Consider the following 13,927-nt stretch of genomic DNA (forward strand, 5'->3'; position numbering starts at 1 on the left):
GAGACTCTGTTCCTGGACTTGAGTTTGAACTTCCCAAGAAGCAGATGGTCTCTATGTGCTAGACTGGCACCAAGAAGAAGGCGATTTGGTAGCTACTGGGGCCATCTTGGGACCGTGAGGGCTGCTCCTGCCTCCTAGCCTGGGAGATGGAGCCCAGAAGAATAGAGGGGGGCAAGGTTCAGTGCGGAGCCCTAGCGCAAGCCTCACCTGACCTGAATATAGACTGTCCCATTATGGCATCGAGGAAATGTCCTTTTTTTGCTAAAGCCCGTTCGAGTTCAGATTTGTTGCTCGCAACTTCAGGCAGAGGGAAAGCCAAGGCCTTGCATCTGGAGAGCAGAACCTAAGCGGTGCCCCAAGGACGGGAGTGGTAAGGCCAGCAAGACCGTGAACTAATAGCTAACTTGCTAGGCTTTCCTTCGGTGCCAGGCATTGTTCCGAGATGTTTACGCGCATAATTTTACTTATTCCTCACAAGGACCCTGTGAGGTAAGTAGTGTTATTATCCCCATTTGATAAAAAAGCAAACCAAAGTACAAGAGGCTAAGTAACTGGCCCGTGGTCAGACAGCTGGGGACTCGATCCCGGGCAGTCCAACTCCAGGTCCTGCCTGCTGAGACCAGATCACACTGGGCCTTGTGTGTGTGGGGGGGGGTGTGCGGGGAGCAGGCAAGTCTCTGGGTCAAAGGTCGCTGAGAGGTGAGGGGCATGTAGGCTGAGAAGACATTGGATTGATGATTAAGGGTCATCAGTGGCCTTTCTGGTGTGTCCCCGTTTCAGGGAAGGGTAGAGCAGAAGCCAGTCTTCAAAGTGTGAATGGGAGCCAGGTGTGAATGGGAACCAGGTGTGAACGGGAGCCAGGCGAGGGAGAGAAACAGCTGGCAAAGACCACACATTTGTGGGTCTCAGCTACAGGAAGCGAAGAGTCAAATGCAGGCTTTTCTTTTTCTTTTTCCTCGTGAGGGTGATACGCTGGAAGTTGTTTGCAAGGGACAAGGAAGGGGGTAGAAAGTAGGCCCAAAGACCCAGATGGGACCCCTGAAGGAGAGCGGTCATGGCAGGCAGAGGCAGGGGTGGTGTGTGGTCTCGGAGAGGTCAGTCCCAGGAATGCAGTGAGCACCTCTTCTTCCAGAGAAGGGAAAAGGAAGGGACTGGCTAAGGTGTGAGCTGCAGTTAGACAGCAAGGGGGCAGAGACATCCAGAAAAGCTGGCAGAGGGGCAATGGGGAGGGGCCATCATGGAGAGTGTGGCATTCAGGAAAGCCATAAGTATGTGCTGGCACGCGGGTGGGGGTGGGGGGAAGGGAGGAAGAAGGGCCAGATGGGGGATTGCCAGGTTGTCCTAAGTTTCCAGGCCATTGGTTTCCCCCCCGCCTTTTCATTTTTTATTTTAGACTTACAGAAAAGTAGCACAGGCAGTAGAGAGGGTCTCCAGGCCATATTCTCACTCTACCCATTGGCCTTATTCACTCAAGTCATTTCATTTTCCTAAAGCAAGGCTCCCAGCTGGCTGCCTCCCAAGCCAGGAGAGCCTGGGCCTCTCTGCTGGTAGAGCACGCTGGGGGGCTGCAGGCAAGGTCCTATGTGAGCAGGCCCCGCCCCACCCTTACTGCCGTGTTTCCCTGGCCCACCTCCACCCAGTCCGGCAGCCCAGCTCCTTCCAATATAGCCCACCTGTCGTCACCATCGGACTCTGACCCCCAAAAGGAAAGGACCCAAGACTTGGGCCTCAGCGGCCTTTTACTCTTTTCTGGTGCTTGGCAAACAACCAGCAAATGAACGTTATCAGCAAAAAGCCTCACGGCACAGAGATGCTGTAAGACCAGGAAGAGGTTACATCTGGGGTATCACCTGGGTCATGGCAGGCCCAGGGCCCTGAGCCCCCCTAGAACGGAAAGGAGGAACCAAAGACAAACTTCAGCCAGCCTTCCAGAGCCTGAGCTCATCACCGAGAACCTGTGCCCGTCCGTCCCGTTGTCCGCAAGGAGATGCACCAACCCACCTCCCAGATGGGAAAGGAAGCAAGGGTGGACACAAGCTCAGACACAGGCCTTGGGTCGGATCTGCCCCACATCTCAGGACTGGGACTGGGAGCTCACTCAGTTTTCACTTTTGTGGGGACAATTCTTTGGGGAACTCTAGGCGCCCCCATATGGCTCCAGAAACCCTTTTCCTTTCCATCCACAGGAAGATGTCGGAGTTGCAACCCTTTGCATGGCTAACTTCTCCAGAAGGTGGGAGTCCTGGCCTGGACCACTGTGGGTTTAAGGAAGTGGAAGGTCCAGGTTCTGGTGATGGATGGGGAGAAACAGACTAACTTTCTCTTCTGGGAAGAGAGCTCTGCAGCGGGACACCTGAGCCCTACGAGCTTGAAAAATGCAAGCCCGCCCCCCAGTGGTCACATTTCAGAACTGCAGCCTAACGACGCAGTCTCCACCTCCCCAGGCCTCTGGGCCGGGCCAAGCCAAGCCTAGGCTGCATTGGCCAGGTGAGGCCCTGCAGCCCCGATCTGTCTCTGAAGGCTTCGGGTGCCCAGGTGAAAGAGAGGTGCCAGTCCCACACATGAGCCAAGATGCATCGAAGTGCCACATACATGCACAAATGCAGACAAACCTCCGCCTTTTATTCTGGCTTTAGAAATAAGGATACACGTTCAGTAAGGTCAAATAACCCACTCAAGGCCAAGCTTGTGTCGGTCCAGGGGCAAGTCACATCCACCTGATACTAGGTTTTCACCTATTAACTGCACATCAGTGACGCAAGCCGCTTTAAAAATATATATCCATGCCCCCGACCCAGACCTCCTGAATCCAAATCCCTGAGCGAAGGGTGGGAATGTGTCTTCAGCAGCCCCCCCCCCCACGAGATAAAGTGTGCCTCTTTACTGACAGCAAGGAACCAGAAAACAGGATGGTTACCTCCTGGAGGCCAGAGACATGTTTCAGTCATTTCTGGAATCCCCTCGTACTGGCCCATAAATAGTGGTCAATACTATTTGTGAAATGAATGAATGAGTGGATGAATGAATGATTCAGAGGTTCCCTGAGGCTCTGACAGCCTGCACGCACCGTGTTCCACACACATGCACAGACCTATGCAGGCACATACAGACGCATGTAGGCACAGATGCGCCCGGGCGAGGGGAGACCCAGCCTGGCATCCTGCGGGTGGCTCCAGCCACGCAGGTCTGCCTGACCCTCCCTTCCTCACACATCCGTGCACACCTCCTTCTTCACCGGCCTGCATTTATTGTGCACCCACTGGGTACTTGGCCCAGCCCTGAGCCCTGGCCTGACACCCTTTGTGGTCCCCAAGGGCCAGCCCCACTCGGTGGTGCTCCAGGCCCCAGGGCTGGTTTCAGGCACGGATGGGAGGGGCAGGGCCCTGGCGGGAAGGCTGGAGAGGCCGTGCGTCAGCCAGCAGGCGGCAGACAGGCAGCAGAGGCCCCTCTTGGCAGGCGGCCTACTCGCACACTTGGCTGAACAGAGACAATGGTGGCTGCCCCTCCAAGCCAGCCTCCTTCCCACAGGCAGAGCCCCAGGTCCCTGAGTGTCCGGAACCTCCCCCAGAGACCAGCTGGGAGGCAGCCAGAGGGCAGCACAGGGGAACTTCCCAGGAAGGGCAGCAAAGCCCCCTGAGCGCTGGCGGGGAGGGGGTGGGTCTGGAAGGGGCCCTGGTGCCCCTCCTGGGGAATGCAACTTTATGGGGTGGGGTGTGCGGGAGGAGCCAGGCTTCTACCTGGCCCTCACAGCTCTCAGACAAGCTCTCCCAAGAGAGCCTCCAGGGGATGTAACACGGCCTCTTGCCCCTCAGCCTCTCCCAAGTCCGAACCTGGAGGACCTCCTTCCCTGCTCTGGGAAAACAAAGGCCCCTTGTTCCCAGGGCTCCCCACAGAGCTCTGGAGGCCCAACCCCATGGCCCTCACTGACCACCAATGGCTCTGCTCTGATGATTAGCAATTGGGTGTGTGAGGTGGGGCCTCTCTCATCTGCCCCGGGCACATGGACGACTATAGGGGGAAAGGACACAAAGGCCCAGGGCCCTAGGGTCAGCCTCACTGAGTTTGTCCTCGAAGCCCCCCCCCCCCCCCCCAGCCCCAAGGCCTACCTGTCAGGGGGCAGGGCTGAGCCACCCTGCTCTCTCAGTCACCTGAGGCTGGCTGGGGTCTCCCAGGACCTCTCACCGCATGTCACCTGAGTCCCAGAGCAAGACCATCCTCAGAGCTGTGGCTCCCCTGGCTTGACTGCCCAGATGTGCTTCTGCTGCCCCAGCCTCCCTTCTGGAAGCTCAGGGCCCGCAGGTACTCTGATTCTCAAATGAGCCCTGAGCTGCCCCCAGGCCCAAGAAATGTGGCCACTCTGGATTGTGGAAGGGGTGAGGGTGACATGGGAGTGCAGCCAAACCCTTGACCTGTGTCCTCCCTTGGGAGTGAGCAGGGACTGGGGCCGCTGGGGGCTGCCAGGGGGGTGGGCACAGCACTATTAGGAAAGCTCCAGTGAACGGGGGAGTGAGGACTGCAGAGAAACAGGGTTGTCCTTCAGCGGGAAAGGGGAGGGCCTCATCCCCCAACACGGACCCACTGAAACAAAGCTTCTCCGTGGGGTCTCCTCTCAGGTCCCCCCCAAACACGGGGCCAGAGTCCGTGGGGCTGATGCCAGCTTTAGAGCTGATTGCGGTTCCTCTTGGGTATGATCTTCCGGTAAGTTCTGCGCTCTGAGATGTTGCGCTTCACCTTGGCCGTGGTGGGGGCCTCTTCCTGGTGCAGGGACGGGCTGGAGTGGGACTTCTTCAGGCTGGGCTTGGGCTCCTGAGTGCCGCCGGCTTCCCTCCGCAGCTGCTCTTCCCACAAGTCCAGGTCATCCGCGGGGCAGTGCAGACGGGCCACCAACAGCTGCACGTAGGTCTCGTAGCGGGTTTTCTGCAACACACGGCCCCGCCACCTTAGTGCCAGCCCGGCTCCAGGGCGGGAGGGGGCGGGGCTCATGAGGGGCAGACCGCTCCCACAGGTACAAAGTCTGGTGGTGAAGACTGCTGCAGAAAGAGGGCTGGACCAACACCAACGTCTGCGCTGAGCTTGAGCCAGCAGACTTTGCAGAGCGCGGCAGCCACATCCCCAAGCCCCGCAGTGACCCAGACAGTGCAGTCACCAGCCCAGCCCTGTTCTAACAGCCACCACCTCGTAGCGCTGTAACTAACGTCTCCAGAACTTGCTACGTCTGAGACACTAAAAGATCCATAACCCACTAGGCCTAATCTGTGCGGCACTGCACACACACGGCTCACATCTGTACTGAAGCCTAATTGAGTCTGAACAGCATTTTAACAATTGGCATCTGGAGAGCGGGGTGCCTACTCCCTTCATCTGCCGAACATTCCGGAGGCCTCCGTAAACAGCAGCCTTCGGTGTATTAAGTGCACGCTCACCCTCCACCCCGCCCGACCCTCATCCCAGCCCCAGGTGGTAGGGGGGCCCAGGAATCACTGTCTCCACTTGATAGAGAGGGAAGTGAGGTCCAGGGAGGGCCAGGGGCTTGCTGCAGGTTACAGCTGGTCATAGGCAGGGAGAGGCTAGAATTCTGCAGGCAGGGCTGGGTCCTGGCAGCCCAGGGCCCCTGGGAAGCAGTGCACCCACAAGCCAAGGGATGGGCCACAAAGGCAGGGAGGGGGCAGTGCGAGGCCCGGCGAACACAGCCTGGGGGTGACACGGACGCTCCCATCTCTGGTCTCTGCCGCGGGATGGCTCTGACCCTCTCTGTTCTCATACGCCCCTCACCTACCGCTCCTGCTTCGGGTCGCAGAATGTGTGCACTGACCAGAGGCGTAAGGTATAAGGGGGTGGGGGGTAAGATGGGGAGCTAGGGGATAAAACAACGCGGCATCGATCAGGGGATGAAAAAGGTCCTTAGTTAAATGAGGCATGGCCCTGACTGGAGTAGGGTGTGAACTCACCAAGTTTGGACGAGTTGTTTCATCTGTCCCTGCCTGTTTCCTCATCTGTAAAGTGAGGATAATCGTCCCTACCCCAGAGCGGTGAGACAACTAAGCAAGATAATACAGGCAAGTAAGAGAACGTCCATGACACTGCCTATTAGTACTAGGTAGGTCTTGGGGAAATAATTCAACTAAAATACAGTTTTTCCTTCAATTTAGGTAAAGCCAAATACGGTGTACTCTTAGGTGAAAGAAAGTGATAAAACGTCCCTGTGAGTGTGTCCAGACAAGCAGCTGCTAGGTGGCCCCAGGACAAGAAGTGAAGGGGTCTGAGTGCCTACAGAGGCTCACAAGGGGTCTCCCGCCGCCCTAAGCGGCCCGGGGAACGAAGGCTGCAAGGCCGGATGCGGCCGCGAGAGGGCGGCAGAGGGCCCAGCCGAGGGGCCGGAGAGACCAGGGAGGGCGGAGACTCCGGAGCCTGACCTCATACTCCAGGTACTCCTTCCTCAAACGGTACTCCTCCAGCTCTCGGCTGCGGCCCCGCCGCTCCGGTAAGTTCCTCTGCAGATCCAGCAGGTCGTCGGACGCAGCGTCCAGGCAGTTCTCGTGGGATCGATGCTGCTCCTCCTGGGAGCGGGAGGCGGAGGGGGAAAGCTGTCCCACAGCACCCCCCTCCGTTCCCAGCCCCAGGTGCATAGCCCACCGCAAACCCCTCTCCGTTCCCGGACCCAGGTGCGCAGCCCACCCACACTCCCTCTGTTCCCGGGCCCAGGTGAGAAGCTCACCCCGCCCCCCCCCCCCCGTTACCGGGCCCAGGTGCGCAGCGCACCCCCCCTCCGGGTTCCCAAACCAGGTGCGCAGCCCCGCTCTCCTATCTCCCACTTTGTCCCCGGGTCCCTGGCAGCCCCCTTCCCGGCCGCACCCGCCCCTTCCCGGGGCGCGTACCAGGGAGCTCTGGGCGGGGCCCACCGGGAGGATGGGCCGGACGAATCTGCTTTGGGAGCCCACCGCGGCGGGGAAGGGCGGCGCCGAGTGCGTGGCTGCGGCCAGGTTGATGCGCGCGATCCAGGAGCTCATCTCCTTCGCAGTGCTGAGGGCAGAGGGGGCCGTCAGTCCCCAAGGTGACAAAGTCGGTCCTGCCCCTCTCCCCCCAACCTCCCGTGGTCTGCACAGCCTTCCAGACTCTCAGGACCGAGCGCCTCAAAAAGCCAGAAGCCCGGCCACCCGTCGAGGTGGTCGACCTCTGCCATGGTTTTTATCATCCGTCCAAGAGGAAAATCTAGGAAGGCAATAGATTCTGGATCAAATGCAAAAAAAAAAAAAAAAAAAAAAATTGCTAGAGGCTTCCTGGAATCCTGGGTTCAGAAGTAGGAGGCTGGACCTGGGGCTTCCAGGGAGGAGGCCGCTGCAGGGGCAGAGTGGGCGGGGTCAGGGGAGCAGGTGCAGCCCTAGGACCCCTGTCAGCGGCAGCATTCTCCTGTTCCCACCAGGGCCCCAGCTAGCAGCCGTCAGAAGGCGGTGAGCAAGGGATCAGGGAGAGGAGAGCCAAGGCCTTGCTGCTTGGCTGTTCCCCCGTCCCCCCGGGGACTTACGGGGCCTGGAAGAGGTAGAGGCGCCAGTCGGCAGTCCGCAGCTGGAAGACGTGGGGCTTCTTGGTGTAATGGGTGGCCGGGGTGGCCAGCGAGTGGTGCACCCCCACCGGCTCGTCCACCATCTGCCCCACCAAACTCTCCCCTTCAGGGGGGCAGTGGTCCTCTCCCTGCCACGGGACACAGGGGCTCAGAAAAGAGCTGATCATCAGTGGCCCACCCTCCGAGCCATTCTGGGCCTTTCCCTCTTCCCCACCCTGCCTGTCAGGGCTGTGCACCCCCTTCCTACCTTCAGGAAGTAGAGGACCATCCCCCGAAGCAAGGTGTGGAACATCTTCCAGCCACGCTTGCCCCACGGCGCTGCCCCAGGAGAACAGAAAGGCAGTGATGGCACCCCAGCCAGACTCAGACGCACACGGTCCCCTCTCCCCGCCAGCTCAGTCCCTCCGCAGGTGCATGTAAACACGCAGCAACATACCCACACCACAAAACACAATCACGACCAAGCAGGTGCCATGCCTCACACCCAGGCAATCGTCCTCGGATGCCACAAACAAGAGCAGATGTCCACACCCACTGTCCCCTCTCCAAATATTCCCACCCATGAGCACAGTGCCACTAGACATCTTTCTGGTCCCATCCAGAGAGGCACAGGGGCTCAGGTCCTCTTGCAGAAGAAGGCCGGCTTCCCCAGGGTCACCTCCCAGCCTTGCTCAGGCCCTGTGGCCTCTTGCAGCCAAATGCTAGTTCCCTGGCTGGCGGCCACACCCTGTCCGAGCCATCCAGGATCCAGGATGTGGTCCTGTCGTTGCCCAGTCCGAAAGCCTCTGTGTGTCTGCTACTCTGTCACATACCCCCTGTTCCCAGCACACTATGCCTGCTCCTTTGTCTGTGGGAACTACCCTCTGGCCTCTTTTCCCCCGAGGTTCAGCTCAGATACCATCATTTCCCAGAAGCCTCACCCATCCCCGTCCCCCACATCTCACCCTCCAAATCAAATCAAAACCTAGCCCTCCTCCACACCCCCATACTTGATCTCACCCTCCCTACACCCCTCAGACATTTCTACCTTTCATCACAGACACTGATGTGCTCGTCTAACCTCCCCCTTACCACAGGTGGGAGGGGCCTGGGAGCAGGGAGACCTAGGTCTGTCTTGTCTCTGCACCCCTGCCCCCTGGCGTCTTACCCGGTGCCCAGCACACGGTCACCATCAAGGACGAAACACAGGCTGCCTGTCCTTGACCTGCGCCATCTGTCTGCACCCCGGCCCCCACATCAGCCCGTGCAGAGCCACTGTGCGCGCCCGCGTGCACACGCACACTTGGTTCGGTGGCGGACACAAGCCCCACACGCAGTGGGGCAGCAGACACTCACTCTTCTTGCCATCCGCATCGTGATGCATCTTCCGAGCCAGGATGCCCTGCTTGTAGGTGGGCGCCATGGGGTTCTGGGCCAGCTGGAGGAAGGGGTTGCTCATCTTGCCCGTGGGGGGAGACACCTGGGCCTTCTCTGGTCTGCCTGCATCTTCCTCGTCCCTGGACATCAGAGAATCAGCTTGGGAGTACTGACGGGGCAACGGCCACCAGGAGGTGCCCACGGCCTCAGCACCCTCCACCCTCTCTCTAGCTGGGGAGCCATACCCCGAGACCCCCCAGAAGGAGTCCTTCAAAGCCAGCCTATCCACTCCTATCATCCCCACCCCCCATGGCCCCCGGCTTCTCCAGGTGCTATCTGGGCTCCTCTACCCTTTTTGAGACAGGCCCAGGGCCTGGTCTCCGGCTGGACCCCACTCAGAGGGGAGCATTGTCCAGGCCCCCCGCCCCGGGCTCCTCCAACTCTCAGATGGGCAGGTGTAGGGAGGACAGGCCCAGAGACTGGGGAGAGGGGTGGGGAGTGGAGGGAAGGGGCACTCTCACTTACACGGCCCATTCAAGCTTCTCACTTCGGATAGACCAGTAGAGGGCCTGGAACAGAAGCACACAGTGGGCAGGGAGCCGCGGCACGTGGGGCGCAAACTGTGCCGGCAGAGGTAGGCCCGGGGCAAGCTGCAGGCTGCCTCTTCCACCCCCAGCAGGAAGCAGCTCACGCATGCCTCTGTGCACCCACGCATACAAGCGTGCCACCATTTACGGAGCGCTCACCGCGTGCCAGGCACCGGGCCAGACGCGCAGACAGGATGACAAAGCAATCCTAGTCCCTACCTGAGTTTAGGGAGGCCTGAGCTAGTTCTCCTGAAAAGGAAATGAATCATCCAATACCCTCCTGCCCAGAGGGATTTGACAGAGCAAGGGGCTACAGACGGATGGTGAAGGAACGAGTAAACGAGGCACTGGGACTTTGAAATGATCTAACGAAGAGTATTCATGTCTGTGCATCTCGCTTGCCTTTGGAGCCCTGGCAATGCCTAGCAGGCCGCCAGGCACACAGCAAGTGTTCCAGAAACGTTCACCACATAGACAAAAGGAACCAGTACATCGCTGTTTAAAAAAAGCCTGCTGTTGGGGCACCTGGGTGGCACAGCAGTTAAGCATCTGCCTTCGGCTCAGGGCGTGATCCCGGCGTTACGGGATCGAGCCCCACATCGGGCTCTTCCGCTGGGAGCCTGCTTCTTCCTCTCCCACTCCCCCTACTTGTGTTCCCTCTCTCGCTGGCTGTCTCTATCTCTGTCGAATAAATAAATAAAATCTTTAAAAAATTAAAAAAAAAATTTAAAAAAAAAGCCTGCTGTGTCCTCCAGGCCGTGCTAAGCCCCCGACGACCTTTATTTCATTGTGGGCACCACACTTAGCGTGGTTTCTACCCCAGGAGGAACTCCAAGAGCGGGCCAAGGGGCAGGCTGCCCAAGACTAGAATTCAAACCCTGGAACATCCAGCTCCTAAGTCTTAGACTTACTGCCACTTAAAAGTCTGCCCTTTTTCACGCCGAGAGCCAAAAACCCAGTACGTCTCAGATTCCCCATGGCTCAGAATCACCTGGAAACTCCAGAGATCATTTAAGGGGTCCCCAGAGATTCTAATTCAGTAGGTCCAAAGCAGGGGGCCTACGAATTCGCACAAGCCAACAAATTCCACAGTGCTGCTGCTGTTGCTGGCTAGGACACACACTCTAGTACCTTCCATAAACAAGCTGTGGCTTCCCGAGGACCTTGCAGCAGAGCCAGGCCCAGGCTGAGCATCTCCCCCAGGGACAAGGAGCTACAGAGAGAGCCCCGGCATGACAAGCCCAGGGAGCAGCCCCACCCTGTGCCTTACCTTCAGCAGCTCCTTCGGGAAGTTCCCGCCGTCTTGCAGGCCGTTCAGGTTGGTTATGAATTCCTGGCAACTCATGCTCTTCCCAATGTTCTGTGGCCATTGAGAGAAGTAGGGCAGCAGCGGGCACACACTCCCCACCCCCATAGGATAACCCCCTCCCCCCCCGTTCGCCACTCTGGAACCTTCTGCAGTTCTCCAGACCTACTGCACCCGGAGCCCTTCCATGACCCCATCCAGGCCTCTGGCCTCAAGCTCCCTGTCCCCTCACCTGTCCGTGCAGGTCCGTGTTGAGAAGCATGATGGCACAGGTCAAGGTGTGAACAGAATCTGCCCCAGAGGGAGGCGAGTGGAGAGAAAGCTCGTTGGAACCAGGACTCCTGCCTTTCCACAGCCCATGCTGGGTGGGATGACCCCCAGATGCTTCTGGGTCTCCACAGCCCCCCAAACACACTCCCAGTGAGCGCCTGAGCAGACCCTGGGGGACACTTCCACGCGGTCCTTCTCCCAGCAGCCCAGCGTGCCCTGCCCTGGCCTCAGCCCGCCCCTCCCTACCTGCGGAGGAGAAGGCCCCGGGATTGCAGTAATGGAAGCGTTTGGAGAACTGGTAGAGGATTCGCTCCCGCTCCTGAGTCTCCCCGCTGAGCACCAGGGCCTGGAGGAAGCCCCTAGAAGGAGGGCCAGAGTCCAGGACAGAGCCCAGGCTGAGGCAGTGGGCAGGCTCCAGAGCTGGGGGCCGATCAGATTCGGGCCTCACTGGGGCCACCCCCTCCCCGCCATCCCTCGTCCCCAGAGTGGGCCTGCAGGCATTACCGGAGGGCTCGGTCCAGGCTCTGGCCTCCAAACTGGAAGAAGGACAAGTACTCCTCAGCCACGGCCCTACTGAAGTCATTGCTGCGGAGAGGAAATAGGAATGAAGCCCACACCGGGCAGGTCTGGGCTGGGCCGCAGGTGCCGAGGGGCCCCAGGGCCTGCACACATCCCCAGAAGGTGAGAGGGCGAGGGGGCAGCCAGGGTCTGGTCTGCCACGGGCACCCGTCCACTGCCGAGTGGACGTTGGGTGGGGGAGGCAAGTGGCCAGGTCTGGTGGCTCTAGGTAGGGCTCGAGAGTGTGGAGAAGGGGTGACAAGTGGGACTAAGAGGAAGGGGCAGACACGGCAAGCGGATGTAGGAGGGGACGGATTGGGACAGGAACAACAGGATAAAGGTGAGCGGTGGGGCAGCCAGGGGACGGAGTCTGTGGACCGCTCCTCCTCTCCTGAGGCAACCTGCAGCCTTGCTCAAGCTCTAAGCCCCTTACTTCTTCTGCAGGTAGGCAGCCACCTCGGACTTCCGGAAGCCTTCCAGGTGATAGAGGCGAGAGGCCAAGTTCCAGGCCACCTTGTCGGGGCTGACACCATTAGCCAGCTTGTCTCCAGTTTGTGGCCTTTGGCCTTCCTCCGAGGACTTCGCTTGGGGCATGGGGCTCTCGGGAAGCCTGCAAAGGTCCAACAGTGTCCTCAGACTACCACGTGGGGTGGACAGGGTCAAGCGTCCCTCCAGGTCAGTCATGGAAGGGGTGCTCAGCAGGGGAGCTGCAGTGCTGGGGGGAGCAGCTGGACCAGGGCCTCAGCAGGGACCTGGCCGGGCCTGACCTGGGCACCGGGAGGATCCAGAGAGGTGGCGTACCTTGCAGGCCTGGAGCCACGTTTAGCACCCAGCACTATCTCAGGTAAACCACGAGGATGTTCTGAGCCTAGTTCACCTCAGGGGGCGGGTGCAGCCCTTTGAAGATGCCAGTGGTATTTAATCCTTCCCCAGGAGGGATAGTATTCATCCCCCCGACCCCCACCAGCCACTTGTCTCCCTCACCTGTCCTGCCCTGCTCGTGATGCCTCCTTGCCCCCTTCCCTCCTTTTCCCTCCGGGCTCCAGCGTCAGGCTTCCCTCCTAGAGCTGAAGCCAAGCAAGGTGCAAGGCTGAGGGAGGAACAAGAAGCCAGCCGGGCCTCAGGCATGGCGACAGCTGGCGGGGGGGGGGGGGTCACAGAGGTGGCTTCCGACCTCTCCCTTCCCACACCGGCAGCCTGTGGGAAAGCAAGCCCTCGCCTCAGGTGCCACGTGGTGACCTGCTCTTATTATGAACATACAGGGGACCAGGCCGCCCCAACACACTCGGGGGACACCCAGCGTCTGACACTCAGAACCTCAGGAGTCACCAAGCCCAGTCTCTGCCGGACTCTCCCCTTTCCCCTGCAACACGACAACCGGGGCTGGGGGACCCTCCTTATCGGAATATTCTGTACCCCAGTGACCACCGGCAGGGAGCTGTACAGGTGAGCAACATCAGCAGGACTGAAAATGTGCACGGATAAGCTGACCCCTTATGAAATGAGGCTGCCCGCGACAGGCCTCTCTCCTCACACGAACGGCCATCTCTGCCCCGACTGGGCCGTGTCTACGCGGCTCACTTCTCTCTGAGGCTCCCGGGAACCCGGAGGGGCCAGCGTAACGAGCCCCACTGAAAAGTGACACTACGAATCTCGCCCCCCAAAAACACAGGGCTTCATGAAGTCCGTGTCAGTGAGGCCAGAAGATTCCAGGAACCGCAGGAAAAGCCACTGACAAACAAGGAACCGAAGGAGGGAGGCCAGGGGACAACTGGAGGGGAGAAAAATGACACACTCGTCGCATCTGAAGAGAACCATTTGATAATCAGCTGAGCAAACCCTCAAATGCTTTTACGGAAATGACCTTGTGCATAAGTGTTGTTACTAAAATAATATCTAGATGGGGAGTTACTTCTGGGGGAAAAAATGCAAATATAAACTGTCACGGGATTGTGTACTTTAAATGGGTGAATTGTATGATATGCGAATTATTTCTCAATACAGTTGCTATTAAATTAATTGAGGCATGGGGCCTGCTTGGGATTCTCTCTCTCCGTCTCTCTCGGCCCCTCCCCCCCAAAAAATTAAAAATTAAATTAATTGAAATAAAATCAAATGAAAACATAAAATATGATAAAAAAAAATAACCTCTGTGACCTCTCTGTGACAGTCAAGCACAAATGAGACATCCCATTGGACCAGCAAACTCGGCCCAGGAAAATTTGATCCAATATTGTGCTGAAAATAAGATTAAACTTATTTATTTATGTAATATTTAGCATCATAGCA

At 58.7% G+C, this 13,927-nt stretch overlaps 1 protein-coding gene across 6 annotated transcripts in view; it reads right to left on the reverse strand.

The window, feature by feature from the left end:
• Nucleotides 1-2,601: 2,601 nt before the first annotated feature.
• The window catches only part of PSD4 (pleckstrin and Sec7 domain containing 4), a 34,820-nt gene continuing 23,494 nt past the window's right edge, over nucleotides 2,602-13,927 (reverse strand). For all 6 annotated transcript variants that reach the window (XM_087863662.1, XM_045808907.2, XM_045808911.2 and 3 more), the window contains 12 exons: nucleotides 12,072-12,248; nucleotides 11,585-11,665; nucleotides 11,327-11,439; nucleotides 11,043-11,101; nucleotides 10,775-10,864; nucleotides 9,443-9,486; nucleotides 8,897-9,057; nucleotides 7,809-7,879; nucleotides 7,523-7,689; nucleotides 6,876-7,020; nucleotides 6,414-6,557; nucleotides 2,602-4,917 (listed from right to left, as the gene is read on the reverse strand). In XM_087863662.1, coding sequence (XP_087719788.1) covers nucleotides 4,660-4,917; nucleotides 6,414-6,557; nucleotides 6,876-7,020; nucleotides 7,523-7,689; nucleotides 7,809-7,879; nucleotides 8,897-9,057; nucleotides 9,443-9,486; nucleotides 10,775-10,864; nucleotides 11,043-11,101; nucleotides 11,327-11,439; nucleotides 11,585-11,665; nucleotides 12,072-12,248 — 1,510 coding nt within the window. In that variant the 3' untranslated portion in view covers nucleotides 2,602-4,659. The remainder of the gene's footprint in view (nucleotides 4,918-6,413; nucleotides 6,558-6,875; nucleotides 7,021-7,522; nucleotides 7,690-7,808; nucleotides 7,880-8,896; nucleotides 9,058-9,442; nucleotides 9,487-10,774; nucleotides 10,865-11,042; nucleotides 11,102-11,326; nucleotides 11,440-11,584; nucleotides 11,666-12,071; nucleotides 12,249-13,927) is intronic.

The sequence above is a fragment of the Ursus americanus genome, chromosome 7 (genome assembly GCF_024610735.1).
Source record: "Ursus americanus isolate L20-20 chromosome 7, mUrsAme1.1.p, whole genome shotgun sequence".
NCBI classification, from domain to species: domain Eukaryota; kingdom Metazoa; phylum Chordata; class Mammalia; order Carnivora; family Ursidae; genus Ursus; species Ursus americanus.